Below are 24,371 nucleotides of genomic sequence, written 5' to 3'. Positions count from 1 at the left end.
ATACGTGTCAGTGAATGTTGGATCTAACAGGAATACATGTCCCCCATACCCATGTTTATGGTGACTTCATATAATCCACGACACCATCAGTGCCTACTATCTAGAAATATCGGTTAACAATGTGTCAAGTATTCAGATTCAGAATCAGTCTCACGGAACATTTTGGAATTTGCTGCATTTAATGACGTTGTGCCCATGTGCTGCCAAGGTCTGCAGTTTTGGTAAGCCCTTTTCCCCTTAAACCCGATATATTTAGTTATTGCTAAATTGTCAGATTAAAATGCTGTAACTGCATGGTTTTCCTGCAACAACTGTAGAAATGATTATCTTAGTTTGAAAACATTACAAATACCATTCGGATTTAAGTATTTCAAGAAACCTAATCTTTTTCAGCTCTGGCTGTCTGCAATTACAACTCCGAACTATACTTCTTCACGGATGCCTCTGCTAAAGATGCTAATTTAGGAGTCACAGTATTGTCACTGGCTGTCTTGAAAAGAGTTGAACTGGAGTTTGTATTGACCGATGATTGTGCTCGGCGGAAGCGCTCGACAGGTGCTCAATATGTATATTTTTCAGTATCGCGAGTTTTTTTAGTGGTATGATATTTTTTCACAATCAAGCGCCCTCTTAGTAGTTCTTTATGTTTATACTTATACTATATACTTTAATACTGAACAGTAAACACACATTATATAAAACAACGTTCAATGAAAGCGATGAAACATTAAAGCCATTGCACGATTTCGACTACATCATGACGCAGTATGTAATAATGATGACACCGGGCCGGGTGTTCACGCTACGGTGAGCATAATCTGTCTTTCCGATTGCACTTGTAATAAAGACACGTAACGAAAAGGGAACTTTTTTTTCCTAAAATATCCTACAGTATATGGTACTGTCCAATATATGTCAGGGAATGTTGTAACATGGTAAGATTTGCCTTCGTCTATCTGAAACTCTTACAGAGGGCGGTGATAACAGGAACCGCCGGAACAGACGTTCCACGGACGGTGAGGATTTATACAGGAGGCTAGCCACAGCTACTGGAGGCTCGGTCTACGTCACAAACAAGGCAGGCATCGCCAAGGTCGCTGAGATTATAAAGGTACAATGAAGTGAACATCAAGTGACTGTACACATTCACCCGAACTACAGTATACTGTTGTTTGTAATATATGGTCTATTTAAACTGGCTATCAAACAAATACAGCTGACTTCACAAAGGTTAATCCAGCCTTGTTCCATCAATTCAGCTATTGTTCCAGGAATCAGTTAAAACGTCTTCTGTCACTATCATCAAATCATCTCTACCAGCTTCTGACGAGAACGTCACCTTTCCTGTGGACCAGACCATTCGCCAAGCTACAGTCAAGATTATAGCATTGGACAGAACGACGCCCGTGTATAAACTATATACACCTGACAGTAAGTATAGTTGAATCACATCACTGGTCACACCAGACTGGTCAGCCTGTATGGACAGCATGATGTCATGAATATTGTGACGTCATATGAGATTGTTCACAGTGATAATTTGCAACCCGTGAGCTGATCGAGACCACGGTATTATCGATCGGTTACGTTACCAAATTCCTCTGAAAAGAGAAATCTGAACAAATTTGAAACACAAAATTGAATTAAACACTCGTAAAATATGACATAACTCTCCATGACATATTCCAATGACATACATATGTCTCCAGGTTGAGGATAGTACAAGAACGTTCAGGCAGCAAGCTGATACACGTTGCATGTTATCAGATGATAACTCGAAGAGTGACGTATATATCACTATAGATGACCAATAGATAGCTATATTTTTTGAACGAGCAATAGTAAAATACTTTTAGGCAGGTACAATCACTTACATCCGGCAATCATTCCCACTATTCAAAGTTCTGGTCTGGAGAAATGGTCGTAAATGTCAACGATCAGAGATCTTGAATGTGTTTATGAGTGACGGAATCATTTTAGGATCAGAATACTTGTACATATCACAGTTGTTGGAACTGCTCCGTGTATCGTCCACTGTCATTTCAGATACCGAGGCTTCGTCCAATGTAACTGTGTCTGATCTTGGAGATGGAATACATTTGGTCAAAGTTGAGGTGTGTACATTTTCCCTGCAGTTTTCAAGCTCCGTGACCAATGACTGAACTTATCTATCAACCAAAATGAGTGAGTGAGTCAAAATGGAAGGTAATGCCGGTATTACTTATTGCAGCAAATGTGTAAATAAATGATATATCTTTCAATGAATTTATATCACATTTGAAACATATACATGTATCTTGCCCCCGAAGCAACTAGTACATCACCGGTTATTTACAAGTGAGAAAACGGTACCTGTAAAACTACAACATAACGGTTCATAATAAAACTTAGGGATAGATCGACAGCAACAAGAGAAAATCATTCTATGTGGCCTGTGGGTGGGTGCATTGGATTATTGAAGAATTTTGCAAAATTAATAGTTAAAAAATAATGATATGTGGCCGTGAAACAAGCATTTGAACTGAATGGGTTACATGACACATGCAGAACCCGCAATGATATGACAGTATGACATGTGAAACTAAAAGGTGACATGGATTCTTATCAATTGTTTTCAACTCTTGTTGTATCAGATGCAGTCAAAATATCAAACTATGTCAACTTATAAAACTATATTGCCAGTTTCAATATACTTCTCATGCTCATTCTGAAATGTAAATTTCGTTGTACTGACGTTTTCAGACCCCAACAACGGGCGTGTGGAGACTAGCCCGCCAGGGTTCCAATACCTGGGAGGTGGAGGTGACAGCTCAGAGTACCCTGGACGTATCTACAACCTTTGTGAAGCTGGACCCTATCTCTGGCTTTGAGTATGAGATCAGCGGACGACCTATAGCAGGTTTGTAAGTGGTCAAGCATGACAGTGACAAGACACACCTCCCAAGTCCCCTACACTTTCAGGTAACCGACTCATTGTACAACTCGGGTAAAATATCCTATCGGTATCTTAATTTAAAATGTTTTACCAGTGCCTCAGTGCCGTATAAAGACTGATGGAAGTTGGCACTATGTATAATTGTGTTGTTAAGTAGTCTCCTGTTTGATCTACATGCAACTTTAACTAAATTGTATCAGTACTATTAGCTGAAGACTCTGTTTTATTAACAGGTGAAAATGCCACAGTCATCCTTGGCATTCCTTCGTCAGATGATGTTGGCACAGTAGACAAGGTTATCTTAACTGACACTCAGGGGAGTTGAGCTGGCAAGACATGGCGGACTGATACAGGTGGCGTCACGAGCTGATTCACTGACCTACAGGACCACGTTCTCACTGCCTGTGGAGGTAAAACCCTGGATCAGTTGATACTTGATCATTGTACACATGACAGACATGTCCTAGACAGCTGAGACACCCGTGCCCCCTCGGCGCTCCCCCAAAGAATTTCCCACTTGATAATAAATCATTATCTTATCTTATCACTAAGCCCTGGGCACAGTATGCGATCTTTATGAATGATCCACTCATCATGACATATGATCAGCTTGGGAAGGTGTATTTCCTGTTTGTTTACTACATGTTCAGTGGGGGCATGGGTGGCCCAGTTGTCCATGGCGGCACACTTGGCTGTGCAGGGTAGCGTTCCTTGAGTCCACCAGAAACTTATAATCTTGGGTTCGAATCCTATTCATGTTTGTAACCACCAAACCCATGTTTGCGGGTTTCACGAAATTGGAAAATGCCCGACACTGGTATAACATCTGGTTTTCCTGTCCCATTAAGCTGAAACGCCTTAAACCCAGCCCACTCACTAACAACAGCCTCAGTTGAAATATGATGGCTCCTTTTGTGATGATACAGGCATTCCAAATATCAATAGAAGGCACTGACAAGGAGGGAAACCAATTTCTGCGTCTTCGGGCAAGAAGAATTGTCCCTGTCAGCATCGATCTGAGACTTCTTCCCCTCAATGGTAAGAGACAATAAATGGCATAGCTTTGAAATTTATCAGCGATGTTGATGTTAGTACAACAACCAGCTGAACAATATGATTCTTCGTCTTATTACAGGAAGTCTGTACATCAACGAACAGTTGTCAGTACCATTCCTGGTTGTCAACAAGGGTGACGCTGGATCCAATGTAACTGTCACAATCAGAGACGATCAGAACTTTGCATCGACAAACATAGCACTGGAGTACATGCTTGAGCCTGGGCAGAGTGCATCTGGAGACTTTGCACTGCAAGCTGGGCCGGTGGCAGGGTTGATCAGGTACATGTCCCCACCACGTGACAATATCAGATAGATCACGACGCCCCAATGGTAGGTTAAAAGTGAGGTTGATCAGGTATATGTCCTACACCACGTGACAATATCAGAACACGACAACCCAGTGGTAGGTCAGCACTGAGGTTGACCAGGTACATGTCCTATATGTGACAATATCAGACTGCGAGCACGACCAGCCAATGTTAGGCCAGCAGTGAGGTTGATCAGGTACATGTCCTACTGTATGTGACAATATCAGACTGAGAGCACGACCAGCCAATGTTAGGCCAGCAGTGAGGTTGATCAGGTACATGTCCTACTGTATGTGACAATATCAGACTGAGAACACGACCAGCCAATGTTAGGCCAGCAGTGAGGTTGATCAGGTACATGTCCTACTGTATGTGACAATATCAGACTGAGAGCACGACCAGCCAATGTTAGGGCCAGCAGTGAAGTTGATCAGGTACATGTCCTACTGTATGTGACAATATCAGACTGAGAACACGACCAGCCAATGTTAGGCCAGCAGTGGAGTTGATAAGGTACAAGTCCCACACCACGTGACAATATCAGACTGAGAACACGACCAGCCAATGTTAGGGCCAGCAGTGAAGTTGATCAGGTACATGTCCTACTGTATGTGACAATATCAGACTGAGAACACAGACCTTTGAAGCTTAAACTTCCACAGACGCAAATGTAAAGCGTCAATTCTAAAGATGCAGCATATGTTGTTGATTTCAATGTAAAGACATTGATTTGGGTTTACTCTTGATAGTCAACATTGATATGATGTGCAATTTACACTTTAGTTTTTACAAATTTTGAGCGTAGTTATGGCTTTTATTGATTCAAGTAACATTGTCAGTACTAATGTCACTTCTCACACTCTCACCAGCACTGTGACCGTTTCTGCGTCTGCATCTGCCGCTACTGGGGACGAATTCCAGTTCGATGTCGTAATTGTCTCCACAGAAGAGCGTGTGGTCAGGGTAAGTGTGAGACCTGCAGGAACGGTTTTTCAACGTCATGACCAACAGACGCTTGTCAGTCTAAGCACCAATGTTTGCTTGTTAGTTTAAGCACCAAGAGATATTTGTTAGTGTAGGCACCAAGAGATGTTTCTCAGTGTAAGGACCAACAGATGTTTGTCAGTGTAAGCACCAAGAGATGTTTGTCAGTGTAAGCACCAACAGATGTTTGTTAGTGTAAGCACCAACAGATGTTTGTCAGTGTAAGCACCAACAGATGTTTGTCGGTGTAAGCACCAACCTATGTTTGTCGGTGTAAGCACCAACATATGTTTGTCGGTGCAAGCACCAACAGATGTTTGTCAGTGTAAGTACCAACCTATGTTTGTCGGTGTAAGCACCAACAGATGTTTGTCGGTGTATGTTTGTCGGTGTAGCACCAACAGATGTTTGTCAGTGTAAGCACCAACAGATGTTTGTCAGTGTAAGCACCAACAGATGTTTGTCAGTGTAAGCACCAACAGATGTTTGTCGGCGTAATCACAAACAGATGTTTGTCAGTGTAAGCACCAACAGATGTTTGTCGGTGTAAGCACCAACAGATGTTTGTTAGTAAAAGCACCAACAGATGTTTGTCAGTTTAAGGACCAACAGATATTTGTCAGTGTAAGGACCAACAGATGTTTGTCAGTGTAAGGACCAACAGATGTTTGTCGGTGTAATCACCAACAGATGTTTGTTAGTGTAAGCACCAACATATGTTTGTCGGTGTAAGCACCAACAGATGTTTGTCAGTGTAAGCACCAACAGATGTTTGTCAGTGTAAGCACCAACAGATGTTTGTCAGTGTAAGCACCAACAGATGTTTGTCAGTGTAAGGCACCAACAGATGTTTGTCAGTGTAAGGACCAACAGATGTTTGTCAGTGTAAGCACCAACAGATGTTTGTCAGTGTAAGCACCAACAGATGTTTGTCAGTGTAAGCACCAACAGATGTTTGTCAGTGTAAGCACCAACAGATGTTTGTCAGTTTAAGGACCAACAGATGTTTGTCAGTGTAAGGACCAACAGATGTTTGTCGGCGTAATCACCAACAGATGTTTGTCAGTGTAAGCACCAACCTATGTTTGTCGGTGTAAGCACCAACAGATGTTTGTCAGTGTAAGCACCAACAGATGTTTGTCAGTTTAAGGACCAACAGATGTTTGTCAGTGTAAGGACCAACAGATGTTTGTTAGTGTAAGCACCAACAGATGTTTGTCGGTGTAAGCACCAACAGATGTTTGCTAGTGTAAGCACCAACAGATGTTTGTCAGTGTAATCACCAACAGATGTTTGTCGGTGTTAGCACCAACAGATGTTTGTCAGTGTAAGCACCAACAGATGTTTGTCAGTTTAAGGACCAACAGATGTTTGTCAGTGTAAGCACCAACAGATGTTTGTCAGTGTAAGCACCAACAGATGTTTGTTAGTGTAAGAACCAACAGATGTTTGTCAGTGTAATCACCAACCGACGTTTGTTAGTGTAAGCAACAACAGATATTTGTCAATGTAAGCACCAACATATGTTTGTTAGTGTAAGTCAATGTAAGGGCCTATAGATAATTGTCAGTATATGCACTAACAGATAATTGTCAGTATACGCAGATTTCTGCCAGTGTAAGCGCAACAGAATAATGACGTATGTCGGCTGTAGCTGTCGGAAGAAAGACACCCGTCGAAAATGTTTTCGAGACGTTTAGGGTTACATGCATTTTCAGGAAGAAGATGACACCATCCCTTTCTGCAACGTCACCTCGGTGACAGGTAGTTGTGACGTCACAATGCTTGACCCTTGTGTGTGCAGCCAGTACAAGTGGTCAGGGGCTGCTGAAATCAAAGACGATGGATTTGGACTCTACCAACTGACCGCTTCTATTAATGCAACAGGATCGTTCCGACACGACAATTTCACCCTTGGTTATAACGGCACCATATCTGCTACAATCACGTAAGCATGTCAAAACTCAATTATTGGCAATCTGTTTCACATGGGTAAGAAGGGTTGCCTTTTGTCTAGATTGTTTCACAGGAATAAATATATTTTCAGTAGCAGTCATGACCGGTCACTTGTCATCAATGCCAACTCCTCACTCTAAGAAATACTCCCACTAATGAAGTGACTCCACGTTTTAATCATAAATAATAAAAAAAAGTGTGTTTTCTGGCAGGGGCGACTGTTGTAAAGCACTTGTCTACATCATCGCTGTCGACCTCGCCAGCAACACCGGTCAGTGTGTGTTTGATCTCGCCCCAGGACTGACGAAGCCATTTCAGTCCTGCAAGCCAACAACTCAGGTTCGTCAACCAAGTAAATCCAGTAGAAATAGATTGTTTTATGTCCTCCTAAATCACCATTCACATTATTGATGGAAGGAGATACTTATATACGCTTCTTATAAATAATTTGTTCTAAATGTAGGTTCAAATAAATGATGATGAATATGAATTTGACATTATAACAATGTGCGTATATTCATGTAATACAGATATGTATGGTTCTGTGTGTCCTGCTCTACAGCCCCCCGACGCCTGGTCCAATGAACTTGTTATCATCGTCGCTGCTGTCGGAGGTGCTGGACTCATCATCCTTGTGCTTGTCATCACAGTGGTCATTGTCGTCATCAAAGGCAGAGGAAGGAAGAAGACCGCTGGTTGATTTTATCACCACAGTCTTTGAGTAACGGGTTTACCGACCTACAAACCTACTGTCTTCATGTAAATATGCTTACAACTTGATAGACTTCTACGTGACTTCCTCTTTTAAATCTGGATTGTTTCCCCTCCGGACATCCTGGGAATTTACTTTAAGACCTGTTCACACTTTCTGTTTGTAATATTGGTTTTAGATCTACTTATGCAGAGAACATTTGTTCTATTCTGATCATTATTACATTCTTAAAGATTTGTATGCAGTATATATATACTTCTTGACGGATTAAATTCCTATCTATACTGTAATTCATTTGTTGTGATTAATATTGGAAACATCTTTCATTACCAGTAGTGTGTCGCAACTGTCAGTCAAAAGGATAATGTATAGGATAAGGTATTCTGTGCTTGGTTACCAGATGTGGAGAAAATGTACACCTGTGTGAAATCAGGGTTGTGTAAAAGCCATATCCAACAATATTTCAACAATATGGACAGTGAAGTATGTGAGTATGGACCAGGTAATCCAGTGATAGTTGAAATTAGCATCCATCTGCTGAATGACCTGGTGAATGACAGGGTGAATGACAGGGTGAATGACCTGCATAAGGTCAGACTGACCATTTAATCCCGTTTGACACTTCTTAGTACGCCCTTAGGTTGTTGAAGATGTGAACCTTACGGTGTGAAAAGTGGCCGAGTGAGTGGGTTGTTATATAAAAGGTTATGATAAATGTGTAATACAAAGTTTATGATAAGAAAGTTTCCCTTTCTCCAGTCATATCAACCCGAGACTACCATATCAGGCCTCGGCGTAGTCTCTGGCTGATATACCTGACGAGAGGGAAACTGTCATGGCATAACCGTTTTATCATATGCCACATGAGGGGACGTTCCTCTTAAATAGACTATGCTCCGTCTATTGAAGTTTCGAGCGTTTGTGTGTATTCATTCCGTACCTTTTAGTAGCCAGACGATACGGCTGATATAGATTTTCGTCCCGGGAGGTCAATATGGATCGGGACATATTCCGAGAGCCAGTATTGTATGTGCAAAATGGTCCATATTATGTATTCATAGGTATGTGATAAATGAAGTTACTGCACCAATACCAGGGTGTTTTACCAGAATAATCTCAACAAATAAGATTCTGTATGAGTGAGTGAGCGAGTATGGTTTTACGCCGCTTTCAGCAATATTCCAGCAATATCACCGCGTTTACACCAGAAATGGGTTTTACACATTATACCCATGTAGGTAATCCAACCCAGTTCTTCAGTTCGGTATGAGAAACCAGCGTGTGAGAAGCCAGTTCACTGTGTTGAACCATAAGGCTGACCAAGGCTAGAACCGACTCAGCGACATGAAATAACACTTTACAATCAACTAACTGGTCAATCCCCAACGCAGCGTCATCAACACATAACCCGCAAGTCTGCGGATACGGACTCTACTCTGCAATACAGGAACAAACATTGCCAGTTACTTACAGTAACATTAGCAGGTGAACACTGCGATCCCCTTCCCTTTTTACATTGTTTCTGGTGAGATTCAGCAGTGTGGAGGGATGTTACTCTGTTCACATTCAGAGTCAAGACGTGTAGATGTTTCTAGAACAGTCAAAATATCTAGCGTAGTCCAACCCAGAATGTTGGGGAACGTTCTGGACCAGAAACTTCTGAAAGCTTTGACAAATATGACCAACTGGCGCTGTGACACATAGACGTCAATATGACTTCACAGATCAATCTTTCTGTATCTCGCTAGTGGACATGGTAATAATGGCCTTTAGAGATACTGCATATAGTCCAAATAGTGGCTTCAGCAAGCTCTTCAGTACTTTAGGCAGAACACAATCTTGTATTTAAACGCTCAGTGAACGTTTGGTTCATCGTCAGATATAAGAGATGGACATGTTGCTGAGGATGGACAAGGTGGTGACACCGACCTTTCCATCGTGCGACCACTGACTTGTATTGAACCGAAGGAACAAGATGACAACGCAGGACTCACCCAACTACGTCAAGGTCGTTCTGCTCGGTGCAAACATGTGTATAGTCTCAAGTAAGCAAGAATAATTACGAAATGCGGCGGCCATCTCAGCCTGTTACGACGTGAATTGTAATAAACTGAACCAATAAAGAATCGTCGGTTTTCAAAACCAAATGCAAGATTTTATTCATACAAACTGGTGTTTTTGTTAAGATTGTATCTTTTTATCAACATGTTTTTCAATCCAATTTCATAGTTATTACCAACATCAGTGTGTTTTCTGATGAAAAAGCATATCAACCAAACGCACCTAAAATGGCAGACGCGGTAAAAGTTTCCGTATGACATTCGTGAAAATGAAAATGCACGTGCATATCGTGACAACTCTAGCAATGGCAGCGAGTCCCAAACTGGCCTGAAATCATTTTTGTTTTGACACAATGGCCATGGCACGACTTACGAGAGATCAGAGGAACGAAGACGATTGCAAGCTGGCCAGACTGCACGGAGCGTAGCCAATCATTTTAATGTTCATGTTAGGACAGTTTACCGACTGCAGTGGGCGACCTTCAGTAACATCATAACGTCAAGACCGACACCATCTGCAGGATCGCTTCCCCAGAGAGGCGGAAACAGCACGCCATACCATTGGGACTTACAACAAACCCATCAGTGCCGATACAGTGCGTCGACGTTTGCGCGGGAGAAACCTCTGCTGTCACAGACCATATCGTAGTTCTGTCCTCACCGCTCATCTTCGCTAAAACCGACTGCAATGGGCAACAACTCGTTATCGACAATGGAAAAGTGTGCTTTTTTTCTCATGAAAGCCGATATTGTGTTTCGACAGTCGATGGCAGAGTGAGAGGATGGTGAAGGCGTGGAGAACTGTTTTCCAAGAGTATTGTTGAAAGAGACCCATGGGGTGGTCCAAGAATAATGGTTTGGGGTGCAATCGGTCTGAACCAGATAGTTAGCACTGTGGTGTTCCAGAATCTCGGTCCAGGATGAGGAAATGACGTGACAGCTGCTCGTTATACTGGTCAAGTCATAAGACCCCACGTTGTACCACAGTTTGGACGTTACAGAAATCACATCTTTCAGCGAGACAACGCTCGTGCCCACACTGCCAGAGTAGCCTTGGATTTCCTAAGACAACATGGCATCCAAACCCTACAATAGCATGCACTCAGTCTTGATTTGAGTCCAATAGAACAGAGAACAGAGATTCAAAGAGGGCTGAATGACCTCCACCCAAGGCCGACAACTGCGGCTGGACTCGATCAGGCATTTCACAGAGTATGGACCCAAGTGCCTATGGCCTCCATCAACCGGCTAATTCATTCCATGTACAGACGATGCAACGCTTTCATCGATGTGCACGAGGCCACACACACTTTGGGGTATCTGAATGGTACCATGTTTGGTGATTTTGTTTGTGTGAACTCTAAATGTGATTACCGAAAATGTGTTCACCATAATTGTCAAGTTTGAACTCAATCCTCTGTTTTGGTTGTTAATTAGAGTGAATTAAAGTGTCTGCTTTAAGAAACCGCTGTCGGTGCGACATTTCTTTTGTGGTTCAGTATAGTTGCAGCCGTATGACGTGCACCTAGATACAGAATTACTTGCAAAATCAGACAAAATACCTTCGTACATCATAACAAGCCAACACACTTGCAGTGTGAAAACATTCATATCGACGTCAGCTGTTGGGTGTACGTCACCCGTGAAGATCTGCGTTAGAATTGATCTTCAGTAACCCATGCTTGTCGTAAGAGGCGACTAACGGGATCGATGATCAGGCTCGCTGACTTGTGACACGTGTCATCGTATCCTAATTGCTCATGCTGTTGATCACTGGATTGTCTGATATGTCACGCTTTGAGCTTGCATTGTGCATGGATAAATGCGCAATATAAATGGACTATACGGGGTTCATTTCTTTACTGAAGTATGCTTTCTCAAGAACTGTTGATCTGCCGATCGATTGTACTTATCTACTCTATGGTTCTGAAATACGGGGGTTTGAATATTGTAAAGTTATAGGCTTTCCTTAAGCTTGCCTCAGAGTTAAAATCTCCAACATCCAGCTTCATGGTATACGAGTGAAGAGAGTGCCATTAAGTCTTCAAATTGCCAAAGGAATCGCAAATATGGCATAATATTGTAATTGAAAGTAATTCGATATACATAAACGTATTGTACAAAATTTATGATGGCTGTATAGAGCAATTACCGGAGTATTTCTCGCACCTGAACATTCTCATAACGAATGGATTGCCCTAAGTGTTGAACGACAGCTTAAGGGGGTGATTTTACACAAACTGAGGAGCGCAAATTTAACTAGCCCGAAAGGTAACCAATATCAATTTGTCAAACAACTTCCATCTCCCAGCAAATATTTGTTGTGTCCAAGATTTCATACTGTATTTCAAGATACATAACCACAAGTAACAATTTCCCTGTTCATGCAGGCCTTTGTCAGGGACCTCCAGAAAGCGAACTAGAGTAATATGTAAACCAGCAACTGCAGTCGATTTCCATTCCGTCGAGGTATTCAAAGAAGAACGAAATAAGGACATATCTAAAGAGAATTGTGCTTGGCAATATTACACTTGAATGCATTGCTTTTGTACCATTAGTGGTGCTTTATGGAGAAACATAAAGTTCTGAAGTTAGACGTGCTATTAAAACGTGAAGACAAGTAAACGCATGCTTGTAAGAGGCGATTAACGGGATCTTTTGGTCAGGCCCGCTGACACACGTCATCGTATTCCAAATGAGTAGATCGATGATCATGCTGTTGATCACTGGATTGTCGGGTCCAGACTTGATTATTTACAGACCGCCGCCATGTAGCTGGAATTTTGCTGATTGCAGCGTTAAAAATCAATCAATCAGTCATACCTAAAACTGTTGAACGTAGAACCAAACACTACGGCGGTCTGTAAATAATTGCGTCTTGACAAGACAATGCAGTGATCAACAGCAAGAGCATTAATCTACGCAATTGGGATACGATTATAGCAGGGTCAAGGTGAGGCAAAGATTACCAACACTCTGCTGGGGTGTGAGGTTGTTTATTTCTGTAGCATGAGATTGATAAACCGACTTCCTGTAACAATAAATATAATAATTTACTATACATCTCACACAATTCATACAAGATCAATGCAGTTCCATACACGGGTTAATACATATGGATAAGTACCAATAATACTGTAGTTACTCAAAGCATGAATACCATTACTTACTACACATATGAAATATTGGAATTATGATATTACATCATTACGAATAACGTAATGATAATACATGCATACAATGTAATACACACAAGATTGGTAATAATACACCATTACGCATTAGTCGTAATGATAATGTACACATGATTCGTCACCACGCATTACGTGATGGTACTATATACAAATACATGGATATATAAATCATACATATACACATACCCTTTGGGTGGTATAAGGGTGCAGAACAATCAGGCACAGCACCAGTCTTAAGGACGGGGACTTATCTGTTATAAATAACAATAAATAATAAATATAATATGAAAGATAATGTGGAGTAGGTTTAGGGCTACATTCATGAACATAAAATTAATTCCACACATTGATAATTATACTTAAAGTTATCATAGTTAAAACATAGCAACTTATATTAAAACACATTCTCTCGACACATTCAGTGAAAGGATAGTAAAGATAAGAAAATATTAGTGATACCTATTGATGTTTAAAGCTTAGGATTGGAAAGCTAGCATACTTAGGAGATAAACGTATTGTGTTGGAAAATTAGATGAATGTTAGGCAGAATTGATAGTCTCTAAATTAATCATTTGAAACTTCACGCTACGCGTTCGGTTCCAAATGAAATATTCGGTTCCAAAATGAAATTTAGAGACCATCAATTCTGCCTAACATTCATCTAATTTCCCAACACAATACGTTTATCTCCATTCTACCATAACCGATTTAAAATCGAACTCCTTCCTTCCACGGAAGACACAACGAAATCCGGCATGGTGCGAGAGGCGAATTGAACTCGTCTGTGAAAGGAGTAGAAGGTGCCGTTCGTATTTTTTTAAGCATTGCAACATATATAATATTCTGTCCAAAGAAAACTAACTACTGTTTATTCATATCAATGCAATAATGTAATACCTAAGAGCTTGGTTTATATAATCCCAACTCCACACGACCGAAACCAGCCTATGGTTTTGCGTGCCGTGTTAATCTAACCCCCTGGCCACACTATAATGGAATCGTCCTACCTACTTATGTTTCTTGGAAGTGCAGTGTGTAGTTGTTGACAGTTACGCAACAGTTTGATATGGCGGACAGCCAGTGTTTACATTTTGAGTGACAGAGGAAAATACTTGACTGACTATCGAATCTGAACCCTGCAGAATCGAAGAAAAGATCCTTTTCTGATCGACCTACGACCTGTAACTATTCAAAGATTTGTATAACCAGCGAGTGTGGCTCATGATTTCACTTACATAGGCTGTAGGTGCCTCCACCCCGACATGCGACGAAAAGAGTGAGAGGGCTGCTTTGTGTACATGCGACTAACTTGGGATTCCCTGGAACATTGTTTTCATCATTTGGGACTGGATTGTTGCCAAACTTTTTTCGAAGTGTACGAACATAGATCACCAGCAGTGACAGCCTTGTGGGGAAGCTGGCAGAGAACAGAATTCTGGTGGTTCAATTTTTGACATGTATTTTTTTAACAATGCAACGGGACATGATGGAGTGTGAGTGGCATAAATTTTGTGTTTCGCCTGACAGTTATCTTGCGAGTTTCCTAAATGGAAACAAATATACCATTTACCAGGTAGGTGAATGTTTAGTACGGATTTGCTGCACATTTTGTATAGATAGGGATGAAATTTACAAGGCTTTCTGATTTACATGTTAGATATTGTTTGTTTATGTTTGGGGCTGTGTATTGTAATTGAGTTTGAATATTTTTATTTTAGAAGGTTATATGATAGTGAGGTTCCCTAATAATTGTGGAGGAAAAATCATATAATAATTGTATTTTTCGAGTTTTAATAAATGTTTTATCAGCATTTCCATCACGTCTGTTGTGTTGATATTAGCCATGTTGGTGGTCAAGCTGATGCGACAGTGTTGTATACGTGCGCAGTGAAGCAGTCATGAAATCAGACGAATTATCAATCCAAAATTGATAGCGTCTAATTTTATTGATTGACCAATCAAAATCGAGCATTTCAGGAAGCCATGGTAGAATCAGTAATTACATATAGCACACTTACATGCTATACAATATAATACATATTTAAGTGATAGTAAATAGATATACTTTACTATAAACATACTGCAAGGATTAAATGCAATATTACTTTAATTAAACAAATACTAACCTTAATGTTACACTGTGTGTCTGTCCAAGATGTCTTTACGTGGCAAAGAGTCAGTGCAGAATGAATGCAATTGTGCATTGAGTTAGTGAGACCAATCAGCCGAGAAGCGTCATAGCTTGGGCAATTAGTGAGAGAGGCCAAGCTCTAAAGCTTTAACCCTTAAAGTGCCTAATGATAACATAGCTAAAAGGAAAGAATAATAATAAGATTAAAATGATATATTTACACTAAAATACATCTGTCACAAAATATGTTCAGCACAACACGCACGTCATATATATGCAGCCACAGAGCTCCTGTGGCGCTGTAGTCGCCTACACCCTTGTGTTGCCTGTATTTAATTTGTTGCGGTAATAAATATGGTAAAACAGCTTTATTGTCAAAAACTATCCTTGCACATCTGTCTGTCGTCTTTGTCTGTGCCTAAATCCATTCTGTCGATAAGGCACCACATTTACAGTAAATCTATTCACCACAAGTGTTCACGTAAACTCATGTTGTTGAAAATCTTATCTGTGATAACTTTCATCGCAAGCTGGATGCTTGACCGTAAATTTGGCATCATTTAACTTTCTTCCATGTTTCAAACAATAATTCGCTATGTATCACTATGTCAACTATGGAAGGTATATATTGATCCTAGGAGTACACATGTGTGTGTAGTGTGTGACTTTCGCCGCACTGGCTTTGAATTTGAGATATTATTAAGCTGACTTACACAAGTGATAAAATAACCTTTCAAGTAAACTGCGGACATGCGTATCTCCCACAACCAAGTAGGACGGACGTTAGTGCTGTCTCACAACCCCGGGATACAGATAAGGTGTGTAAAAGAGGAAAAGACCCCCACCTGTTGGACATGAGTTTAACAGTACATGTACATGACGTCATTTAAGTCAATATAATAAGGACCTGTTTGTCTCTAAAAATTCAATTTGTGTGTGCGTGTGTGCGCGTGCGTGTGTGTACGTGTGTGTGTACGTGTGTGTGTACGTGTGTTTGTACGTGTGTGTGTGTACGTGTGTGTGTGTGTGTGTGTGTGTGTGTGTGTGTGTGTGTGTGTGTGTTTTCAGACACTAAGCGTCCGCCTATGCAATGGGGTAATGAAGGTTTTAGAATGGCACGTCACCTCCGTAGTAGCCTTGGAACAGTTTCCTCGTTGTCATGTTCTTCATCTGTGTCAGATCTCCGGCTGCAAGGGTGGTGTTGGGTCTCGGGTTGGCCTCAAAGTAGGCGGCTACAGCCTTCAGAATCCCTATCTCTGTAATGTCTGCATGAGTCCATGTTCCATCTCCTATGTCGACACTTGACAGTCCGCTGGGGAGAAAGGAGTATACTTCGTCAGAACAGAGAGTCAACAACAACTTTGTTACGAGACGCATGTCGACGGGTGTCTTCAAGAACACACGACGATTGGTGTGCAGTCATCCGATGTAGGTAGCTGTATGGGTCATGTAAACTGGGTCACTGTAGTTTCGCCATATACTCGAGTAATTACAAACCCGAACGTGAAGTAAATATCGTTTAGTTGCTAACCCTTCCTTGCCTAAAATGATTCCTACATGGCATCAATCACAACTCATTTTCACAATTACCCATCACGCATTCTCTCTCCCATTATTCAGCAATCTCGCACATAATACCCCACCATTCACATACATTCACACCAACACTCAAAATATTATAACATCACAAATGGCTTAAACAATGATATGCACCAAACAAGCCAAAGAGTCTGACCAGATTTTCTGCTATATTCTCTTCTTACGATAGGTTGCTAAACACCAGGGCCTAAATTTTCGAAGCTCTCTTAGCGCTAAGACTGTCGTAAGTTAATGTTAATGTATGGCACTTACGACTATCTCAGCGCTAAGAGAGCTTCGAAAATCTAGGCCCTGAGCAGACAGCTCTTTCAACATGCGTCTCGTAACTAGCTTCTTGTCGATTGTCTGCTCTGAGGGAGTAAACTCCGTTGCCCCCAGCAGACTGCGAGGTGTCGACATGGGAATGGAACATGATGAGAGACAGAGTGAGTGAGTTAAATCTTACATTGCATCGGCAATATTGGACCCATGCAGCAACGAGAACAAGTTGACTATAAATAAATGTCTGTCTACAAAGGACAGTAAAACAATATGTTTCGTATCACAGTTTTGGTATAAAACAAACCTTCCAGTAATAGGCCTCTAATACACCTTCCTGGGCTCAAGGGGAAGATGGACTCATCCTGACATTACAGAGATCGTAATTCTGAGGGCTGTAGCCCAGCTTTTGTTACTATTATTACAGTCTAACGTCTGTACATTACCCCCTCTGAGTTATTGTGACATCACGACTTGGCGCCCCACTAAGTAATGATTACGCTGCCTTTCAGTCGTTTGGTCGCCGAGTGTACATTACAGGAGATGGTCACTCACATCTCATGCCTTGCATCTAATGCCTTGCATCTCATGCATGCCTCCGTATGAATACGGGTAGTAACCCACCCTGTCATTGCCTGCACTTGTCCTTTACACAATGCAAAACCTAATTGTTAAATTGTACGGTTAATACCTAGAAATATATACACGGGACCAAAGACGAATTTTACACCACTGACATAAAGGCAAGATAGCTACTACAGGAAATACGTGCTATGACTATATTTTAATTTTGTGTCCCGATAATTATTTCATTTGAAGCTGCACCTTTGGAATATAAGGTCATCCAATATCGCGGGAGGCGCAAGCACCTTTGTCATGAGACCGGATTTGCATGAATGTCCTAGCATGAATTCAACAGTTGATACCTTAAAATGCTTGATCATAGAGTGTTTCCAGTACATTCCTTTTAGATGTAATAAGTGCTGACATTTCCGAATGCTTTCTAAGTTAAATAGCGTTTGGAATATGGACATTTTCTGAGACCGGGAAATATTGTAAGTTTACGAAAATTTGCAAACGTTTTCATGTCTCATAACATAGATACCCGTGATTTCTGGAATGACTTGTGTGTTCATATAACAGGTACAAAACATGATGTTCATAGATATGAAATACATGTACATTGTACTGGGGGTATACTGACATGATGTATGTTCACAAATTCTGGAACCTTTGCCACCAAGGATCATATGACCTCATTAAAGGAAAGTACTAGAATATTGCAATAATTGACTGGATTAAAGTCATCAGAAATATGCACACCAATTTTTTTATTCAAACCTATTATTATATATAATTTAATCGCGAAAACCGTTACTGGTATTTTTGCTTCGGTCATTATGCATATTCCGTTGACCAGTCCCTGGCCCTTTTCGCTCGTAACGTTCTATGTGACAAGGTCTAGTATTTTATAATTCTCCTGTTTTCGGAACAAAGATTATCTGCGACGATATATTATCTCTACTCGATCGGACTTGGATCCGGCATGGAGACAAGATAATTGTTAATTAGAACCAAACTACCGGGCAAAAGAAAGTTATCACTGACCACAGGGGCGTGTCACGCTTAGACACAGCGTTAGAAAGACATAAAGGTATATAGACCCTACCCTAGTACTATATAAAAGGAAAGGGATGTAACGACGGAACCACCCCCTCCTCAATCAAAGTTAGATTTCACCAGGTAAACTATTTTTAAGGCCCCGTCGAAGCCTACGGATCGAAAGCGAGATGATTTCCCTACATTATGAGCAATAAATGGTCACAATTGGATCATTATTTCAAAAGTTATACGCCACGACTCACCGAAAACAGCTACCTCCGCAATTCCAAGCCAAAATCATGGATCACCCAAGACAGCGAAAACTCACCTTTTAAATTCGTTTATTAATTCCAGCCACGTTGACAAGATTCGATCGGCAGCGGCAGTCCACCGGTCTAAAACTTATTGCAACATCTACAAATCATTTCCTCGACAGTAAGCGGCAATCAAACTAACTTGTCGGCCATATGACCACAAAACAAGAAGCAAAGATATTGTGATGGTAATTCTTTTACCAAACAGAAATCATTTTCCAGTAATTTGGCTGAAAAGTCATTGTAATGCTGGTCTTGTTTTTGCCGCAGTTCATTAAATTAAAAAAATACACAAATCAGAGTTTATTCACGCAGTGCATGAAGGGTCACATTGTTCATTTTTTTATGCAAAAAGTGCTAAGTTTCTTTTGCCCAGTAGTTTAGGATCCTAAATGTTTCAATTAAATAATTCCTTGATTTAAACATATTTTATTTATTGAAGAAAAAGATTATCCAACGTAATGAAGCCCTCTCCAAATATGTACAACTGTTATGTTTACATGCATTAAAATCAAATATGCATGAAACAGAGACACAGAGAACATATACATGGGAGATCGTGAGTCTGAGAATATGACAGATTAAGATGAACAGAGGAATCGTTTAGTTTCATTGATGTAATGATGCACATGTTTGAAGATATTCTTCAGTTTAGAAGTCTGCATTACAAGAGGCTGAATATTGTAGTCTTGTACTGGGCACAGTATAATTTTCAGGAGGGTGTTGGTGTTGGTGTTGGTGTTGGTGTTGGTGTGGGTGTGGGTGTATGTGTGTGAGTGAGTCAGTGAGTGTGTGTGTGCGTGTTGGGTGTGTTGGTGTGGATGTGGGTTTGTGTGTGTGTGGAGGGGATGTAGGCGTGGGTTTAAGTGTGAGTGTGCATGTGGATGTGGGTGTGTGTATGGATGTGGGTGTGGATGTGGATGTGAGTGTGTGTGTGTGTGTGAATGTGGGTGTGGATGTGAGTGTGTGTGGGTGTGTGTGGGTGTGGATATGGGTGTGTGTGGGTGTATATGTGGATGTGGGTGTGGGTATGGATGATGATGTGGGTGTGGATGTGAGTGTGGGTGTGGATGTGGATGTGAGTGTGGGTGTGGATGTATGTGAGTGTGTGAAATTGTGTGGATATGGGTGTGTGCGGGTGTGTATGTGTGTGTGTGTGGGTGTGTGTGGTGTGGATGGGGGATTGGATGTATATCTGGGTGTGGGTGTGAGTGTGGGTGTGGGTGTGTATGTAGGTGTGGGTGTGGATGTGGATGTGGGTGTGGGTGTGGGTGAGGGTGTGGGTGTGGGTGTGTATGTGGATGTGAGTGTGGGTGTGGGTGTGGATGTGGATGGGGGATTGGATGTATATGTGGGTGTGGGTGTGGGTGAGGGTGTGGATGGGGGATTGGATGTATATGTGGAAGTGGATGTTGATGTCGGTGTGGGTATGGATGATGATGTGGGTGTGGGTGTGGATGTGGATGTGAGTGTGTGTGGATGTGTGTGTGGATGTGAGTGTGTGTGTGTGTGGATGTGGGGGAGAGGTGTGTATGTGAGTGTGTGGATGTGGGTGTGTGTGGGTGTGTGGGGGTGTGTGGATGTGAGTGTGTGGGTGTGGATGTGGAATGTGTGTGTGTGGATGTGGATGTGGTGTGGGTGTGGTAGTGGATGTGGATGTGGTGTGATTGGATGTATATATGGGTGTGGGTGTGGGTGTGGGTGTGGTTGTGGGTGTGGATGGGGGATTGGATGTTTATGTGGAAGTGGATGTTGATGTCGGTGTGGGTGTGGATGTAGATGTGGATGTGAGGGTGTGTGTGGATGTGGGTGTGGATGTGAGTGTGTGTGGACTGACTGACTGAGTTTGGTTTTACGCCGCTTTTAGCAATATTGCAGCAACATCACGGCGGGTAACACTAGAAATGGGCTTCACACAATGTACCCATGTGGGGATTCGGCGTGACGAGCCAACGCTTTAACCACTAGGCTACCCCACCGCCCGAGTGTGTGTGGATGTGTGTGGATGTGGGTGTGTGTGGATGTGGGTGTGGGTGTGGGTGTGTATGTAGGTGTGGGTGTGTATGTGGATGTGAGTGTGGGTTTGGGTGTGGGTGTGGATGGGGGATTGGATGTACAGTCAAATCCCGATGAGTCGAATGCCTGTGTCTCGAATATTATGCATAACTCGAAGTACCTGTCGGTCCCGACCATTCCCTGTTATAGTTGTCATCATTTGAATACCGGTTACACGAATTCGTCTCATAAATACACACGATGACTCGAGAAGGAAATTTGGTCCTATGAGATTCAAACAACAGCAATCTTGTATACATAAGCCGAAGTCAGTCAATGAGAAGTTGATTGGTGTAGCAAACTGATCCAATTATTAAAACAGCGCTGCTCACACCTTTCCGCCATTGACGGGTGAGTTCAAGAGGCAGATTAGTGATTTTACGGAAATCACTGTCTGTGCTAATGAGACTGGAACTGATAAGGTGCCCCTATTAGTGATATGGAAATCATTAGATAAACGAATGCTTAGGCGGAGGAAATAGGACTGCATCATCTTTTTTTCTACCCTCATAGACATACCTATGTCTCGAATACATCGATAAGTCGAATTTATTACTTGGTCCCCAGCGATTCGACTCATCGGGATTTGACTGTATATGTGGGTGTGGGTGTTGGTGTAAGTGTGAGTGTGAGTGTGGGTGTGGGTGTGGGTGTGGGTGTGGGTGTGGGTGTGGGTGTGGGTGTGGGTGTGGGTGTGGGTGTGGGTGTGGGTGTGGGTGTGGGTGTGGGTGTGGGTGTGGGTGTTGACGGGGGATTGGATGTACATGTTGGTGTCTATGTAGGTGTGGGTGTGGGTGTTGATGGGGGATTGGATGTATATGTGGGTGTGTATGTAGGTGTGGGTGTGGGTGTGAATGGGGGATTGGATGTGCTATGTGTGTGTGGATGTTGGGTGTGGGTGTGGGAGTGTGTATGTAGAGTGTGGAGTGGGAGTGTGGATGTATATGTGGGTGTGTATGTAGGTGTGGATGTGGGTGTGGAATTGGGATTGGATGTATATGTAGGTGTGTATGTAGGTGTGAATGTGGGTGTGGATGGGGGATTGGATGTATATGTGGAGGTGTATGTAGGTGTGGGTGAGGGTGTGGATGGGGGATTGGATGTATATGTGAATGTAGGTGTGGGTGTGAATGGGGGATTGGATGTATATGTGGATGTGGATGTGGGTGTGGGAATGGATGTTGATGTGGGTGTGGGTGTGTATGTAGGTGTGGGTGTGGAGTGTGGATAGAGATTAGATGAATATGTGGGTGTAGGTGTGGAGTGTGAAGTGTGGAGTGTGGGTGTGGGTGTGGGTGTGGATGTGGATGTGGATGTGGATGTGGGTGTGGGTGTGGAGGTGTAGATGTGAGGTGTGTGGAGTGTGGATGTGAGTGTGGATGTGTGGATGTGTGTGTAGGTGTGAGTGTGGATGTGGATGTGGTTGTGAGTAGAGGTGTGAAGTGTGGATGTGGATGTGGATGTGGATGTGGAGTGTGTGGTGTGGGTGTGAAGTTATAGAGTATCTCAGTGTTAGTGTGGATATTGAATTTGGATATGGAATATAGGTGGAATGTGGGGTGTGAATATAGAGTATTAATAATAGGTGTGACTGTCTACAAAGAGTATATGTATGGTATAGGTGTGGATGTGAGTGTAGGAGTATTGGTGTAGAAGTGGATGTCACTGCGAATGTAGAATGTGAAATAATAGGTGTGACTGTGGGTGTGGATGTGGAATTTGGATGTGGAATGGAATGTAGGCAGGGTGTAAGGTGTGGAGTATGAATATGGATATGCATATGGATATGGATATGAGATGTGTGTGTGTGGAATGTGGAATATAGATACACATATGGGTATGGATATGGGAGTGTGAATGTAAAAGTGTAGAGTGTGGATGTGGAATTTGAAGTGTAGAGTATGGGTAGTATGTGTAGATGTAGAGTGTAGAGTATTGGTGTGGGTATGTAGGTATTAGGTGTAGAGTAAGTTGGATATATATATTAAGTATGTATATAGAGTGTGAAGTATGAATATGTGGATAGAGATTGGATATATATGGAAATATGTAGAGTGTGGGTGTGGTTGTGGATAGAAATTGGATATATATATGGATATGGGTGTGGAATTGTAAGAATGGGAATTGGATGGATATATTAGATATGGATGTTAAGGTATGGATATTGATATGGAGTGTAAGAAGTATGTATGTAAGAGTGTGGATATGTAGATGGAAATTAAATGAATATATGGGTGTTAATAGGTATGGAAATTGTGAAATAAGAGTATGGGTGTAAGAGTGTATGATGTGGATGTGGGTATGGGGTGTGGAGTGTGGGTGTGAAGTATGGTGTGGTATGAATGTGGATGTAGATGTGGTGTGTGAAGTGTGGGTGTGAATATGGGAATGTGGATGTAGTTGTGAAGTGTGGGTGGGTGTGCGTGTGAGATGTAGATGTGGTTGTGTAGCTTGAGGGTGTGAGTATGTGAGATGTTGATGTGGATGTGGATGTGAAGTGTGAGAGTGTGGAATGTATGAGTGTAGGAGTGAGTGTTGTATTGTGGATATGGATGTAGATATGGAGTATGGATGTAGAGTGTGTGAATATAGGTATTGAAATATGGATATGTGACTATCTGAGTAAGATGTGGGTATGAAGTATGGAAAGTGTGAGATGTGGATGTGGATGTGAATGTGGATGTGGGTGTGGGGTGTAGGTGTGGGTATTGTTGTGAGTATGTGAGTAGTGAAATTATGAGTAGTGTTGATGTAAGATAATGGATGTGGATATGTGGGTGTAGTATGTGGGTTGTGAAGTGTAGAGTATCTAGTGTTGAAATGTGGATGTTGATTTAAGATTTAATTGTATAGATGTAGAGTGTGGATATGGAATATTAATAATGGGTGTGACTGTCTAGTAAGATATGTGGTTATAGGTGTGGATGTGAAGTATGGGTAATAGAGTATTAGTGTGGAGAATGTAGATATCCCTTTAGTAGAAGTATGGAATTGTAATGTGAGTGTGACTATGTAGAGTATGAATGTGGATTTGAATGTAGGTGTGGAATGTAGGCACTGTACAGAGTGTAGAGTGTGGAAATTATGGAAATTATGAATATAAGATATAGATATACATATGGAAGTGTATGAATGTAGATATGAATATGAAGATGTAGATGTGTGTGTGGGGTATGAATATAAGATACACATATGGGAATTGTAA

At 41.7% G+C, this 24,371-nt stretch overlaps 1 protein-coding gene across 2 annotated transcripts in view; it reads left to right on the top strand.

Moving 5' to 3' along the window:
* The window catches only part of LOC124272300 (von Willebrand factor A domain-containing protein 7-like), a 62,162-nt gene extending 53,919 nt beyond the window's left edge, over nt 1-8,243 (top strand). Inside the window, exons 17-20 of one of the 2 annotated variants that reach the window (XM_046707471.1) lie at nt 5,171-5,264; nt 7,004-7,233; nt 7,454-7,580; nt 7,804-8,243. In XM_046707471.1, coding sequence (XP_046563427.1) covers nt 5,171-5,264; nt 7,004-7,233; nt 7,454-7,580; nt 7,804-7,941 — 589 coding nt within the window. In that variant the 3' untranslated portion in view covers nt 7,942-8,243. The remainder of the gene's footprint in view (nt 1-5,170; nt 5,265-7,003; nt 7,234-7,453; nt 7,581-7,803) is intronic. The other variant, XM_046707473.1, reaches the window with a different exon arrangement.
* The last annotated feature ends 16,128 nt before the right edge of the window (nt 8,244-24,371 follow it).

The sequence above is a fragment of the Haliotis rubra genome, unplaced genomic scaffold (assembly GCF_003918875.1).
Source record: "Haliotis rubra isolate DU_JTF1 unplaced genomic scaffold, ASM391887v1 Scf1680, whole genome shotgun sequence".
Lineage (NCBI taxonomy): Eukaryota > Metazoa > Mollusca > Gastropoda > Lepetellida > Haliotidae > Haliotis > Haliotis rubra.
Note: the sequence above shows the minus strand (reverse complement) of the source record. Positions and strands in the feature narration are given on the sequence as shown.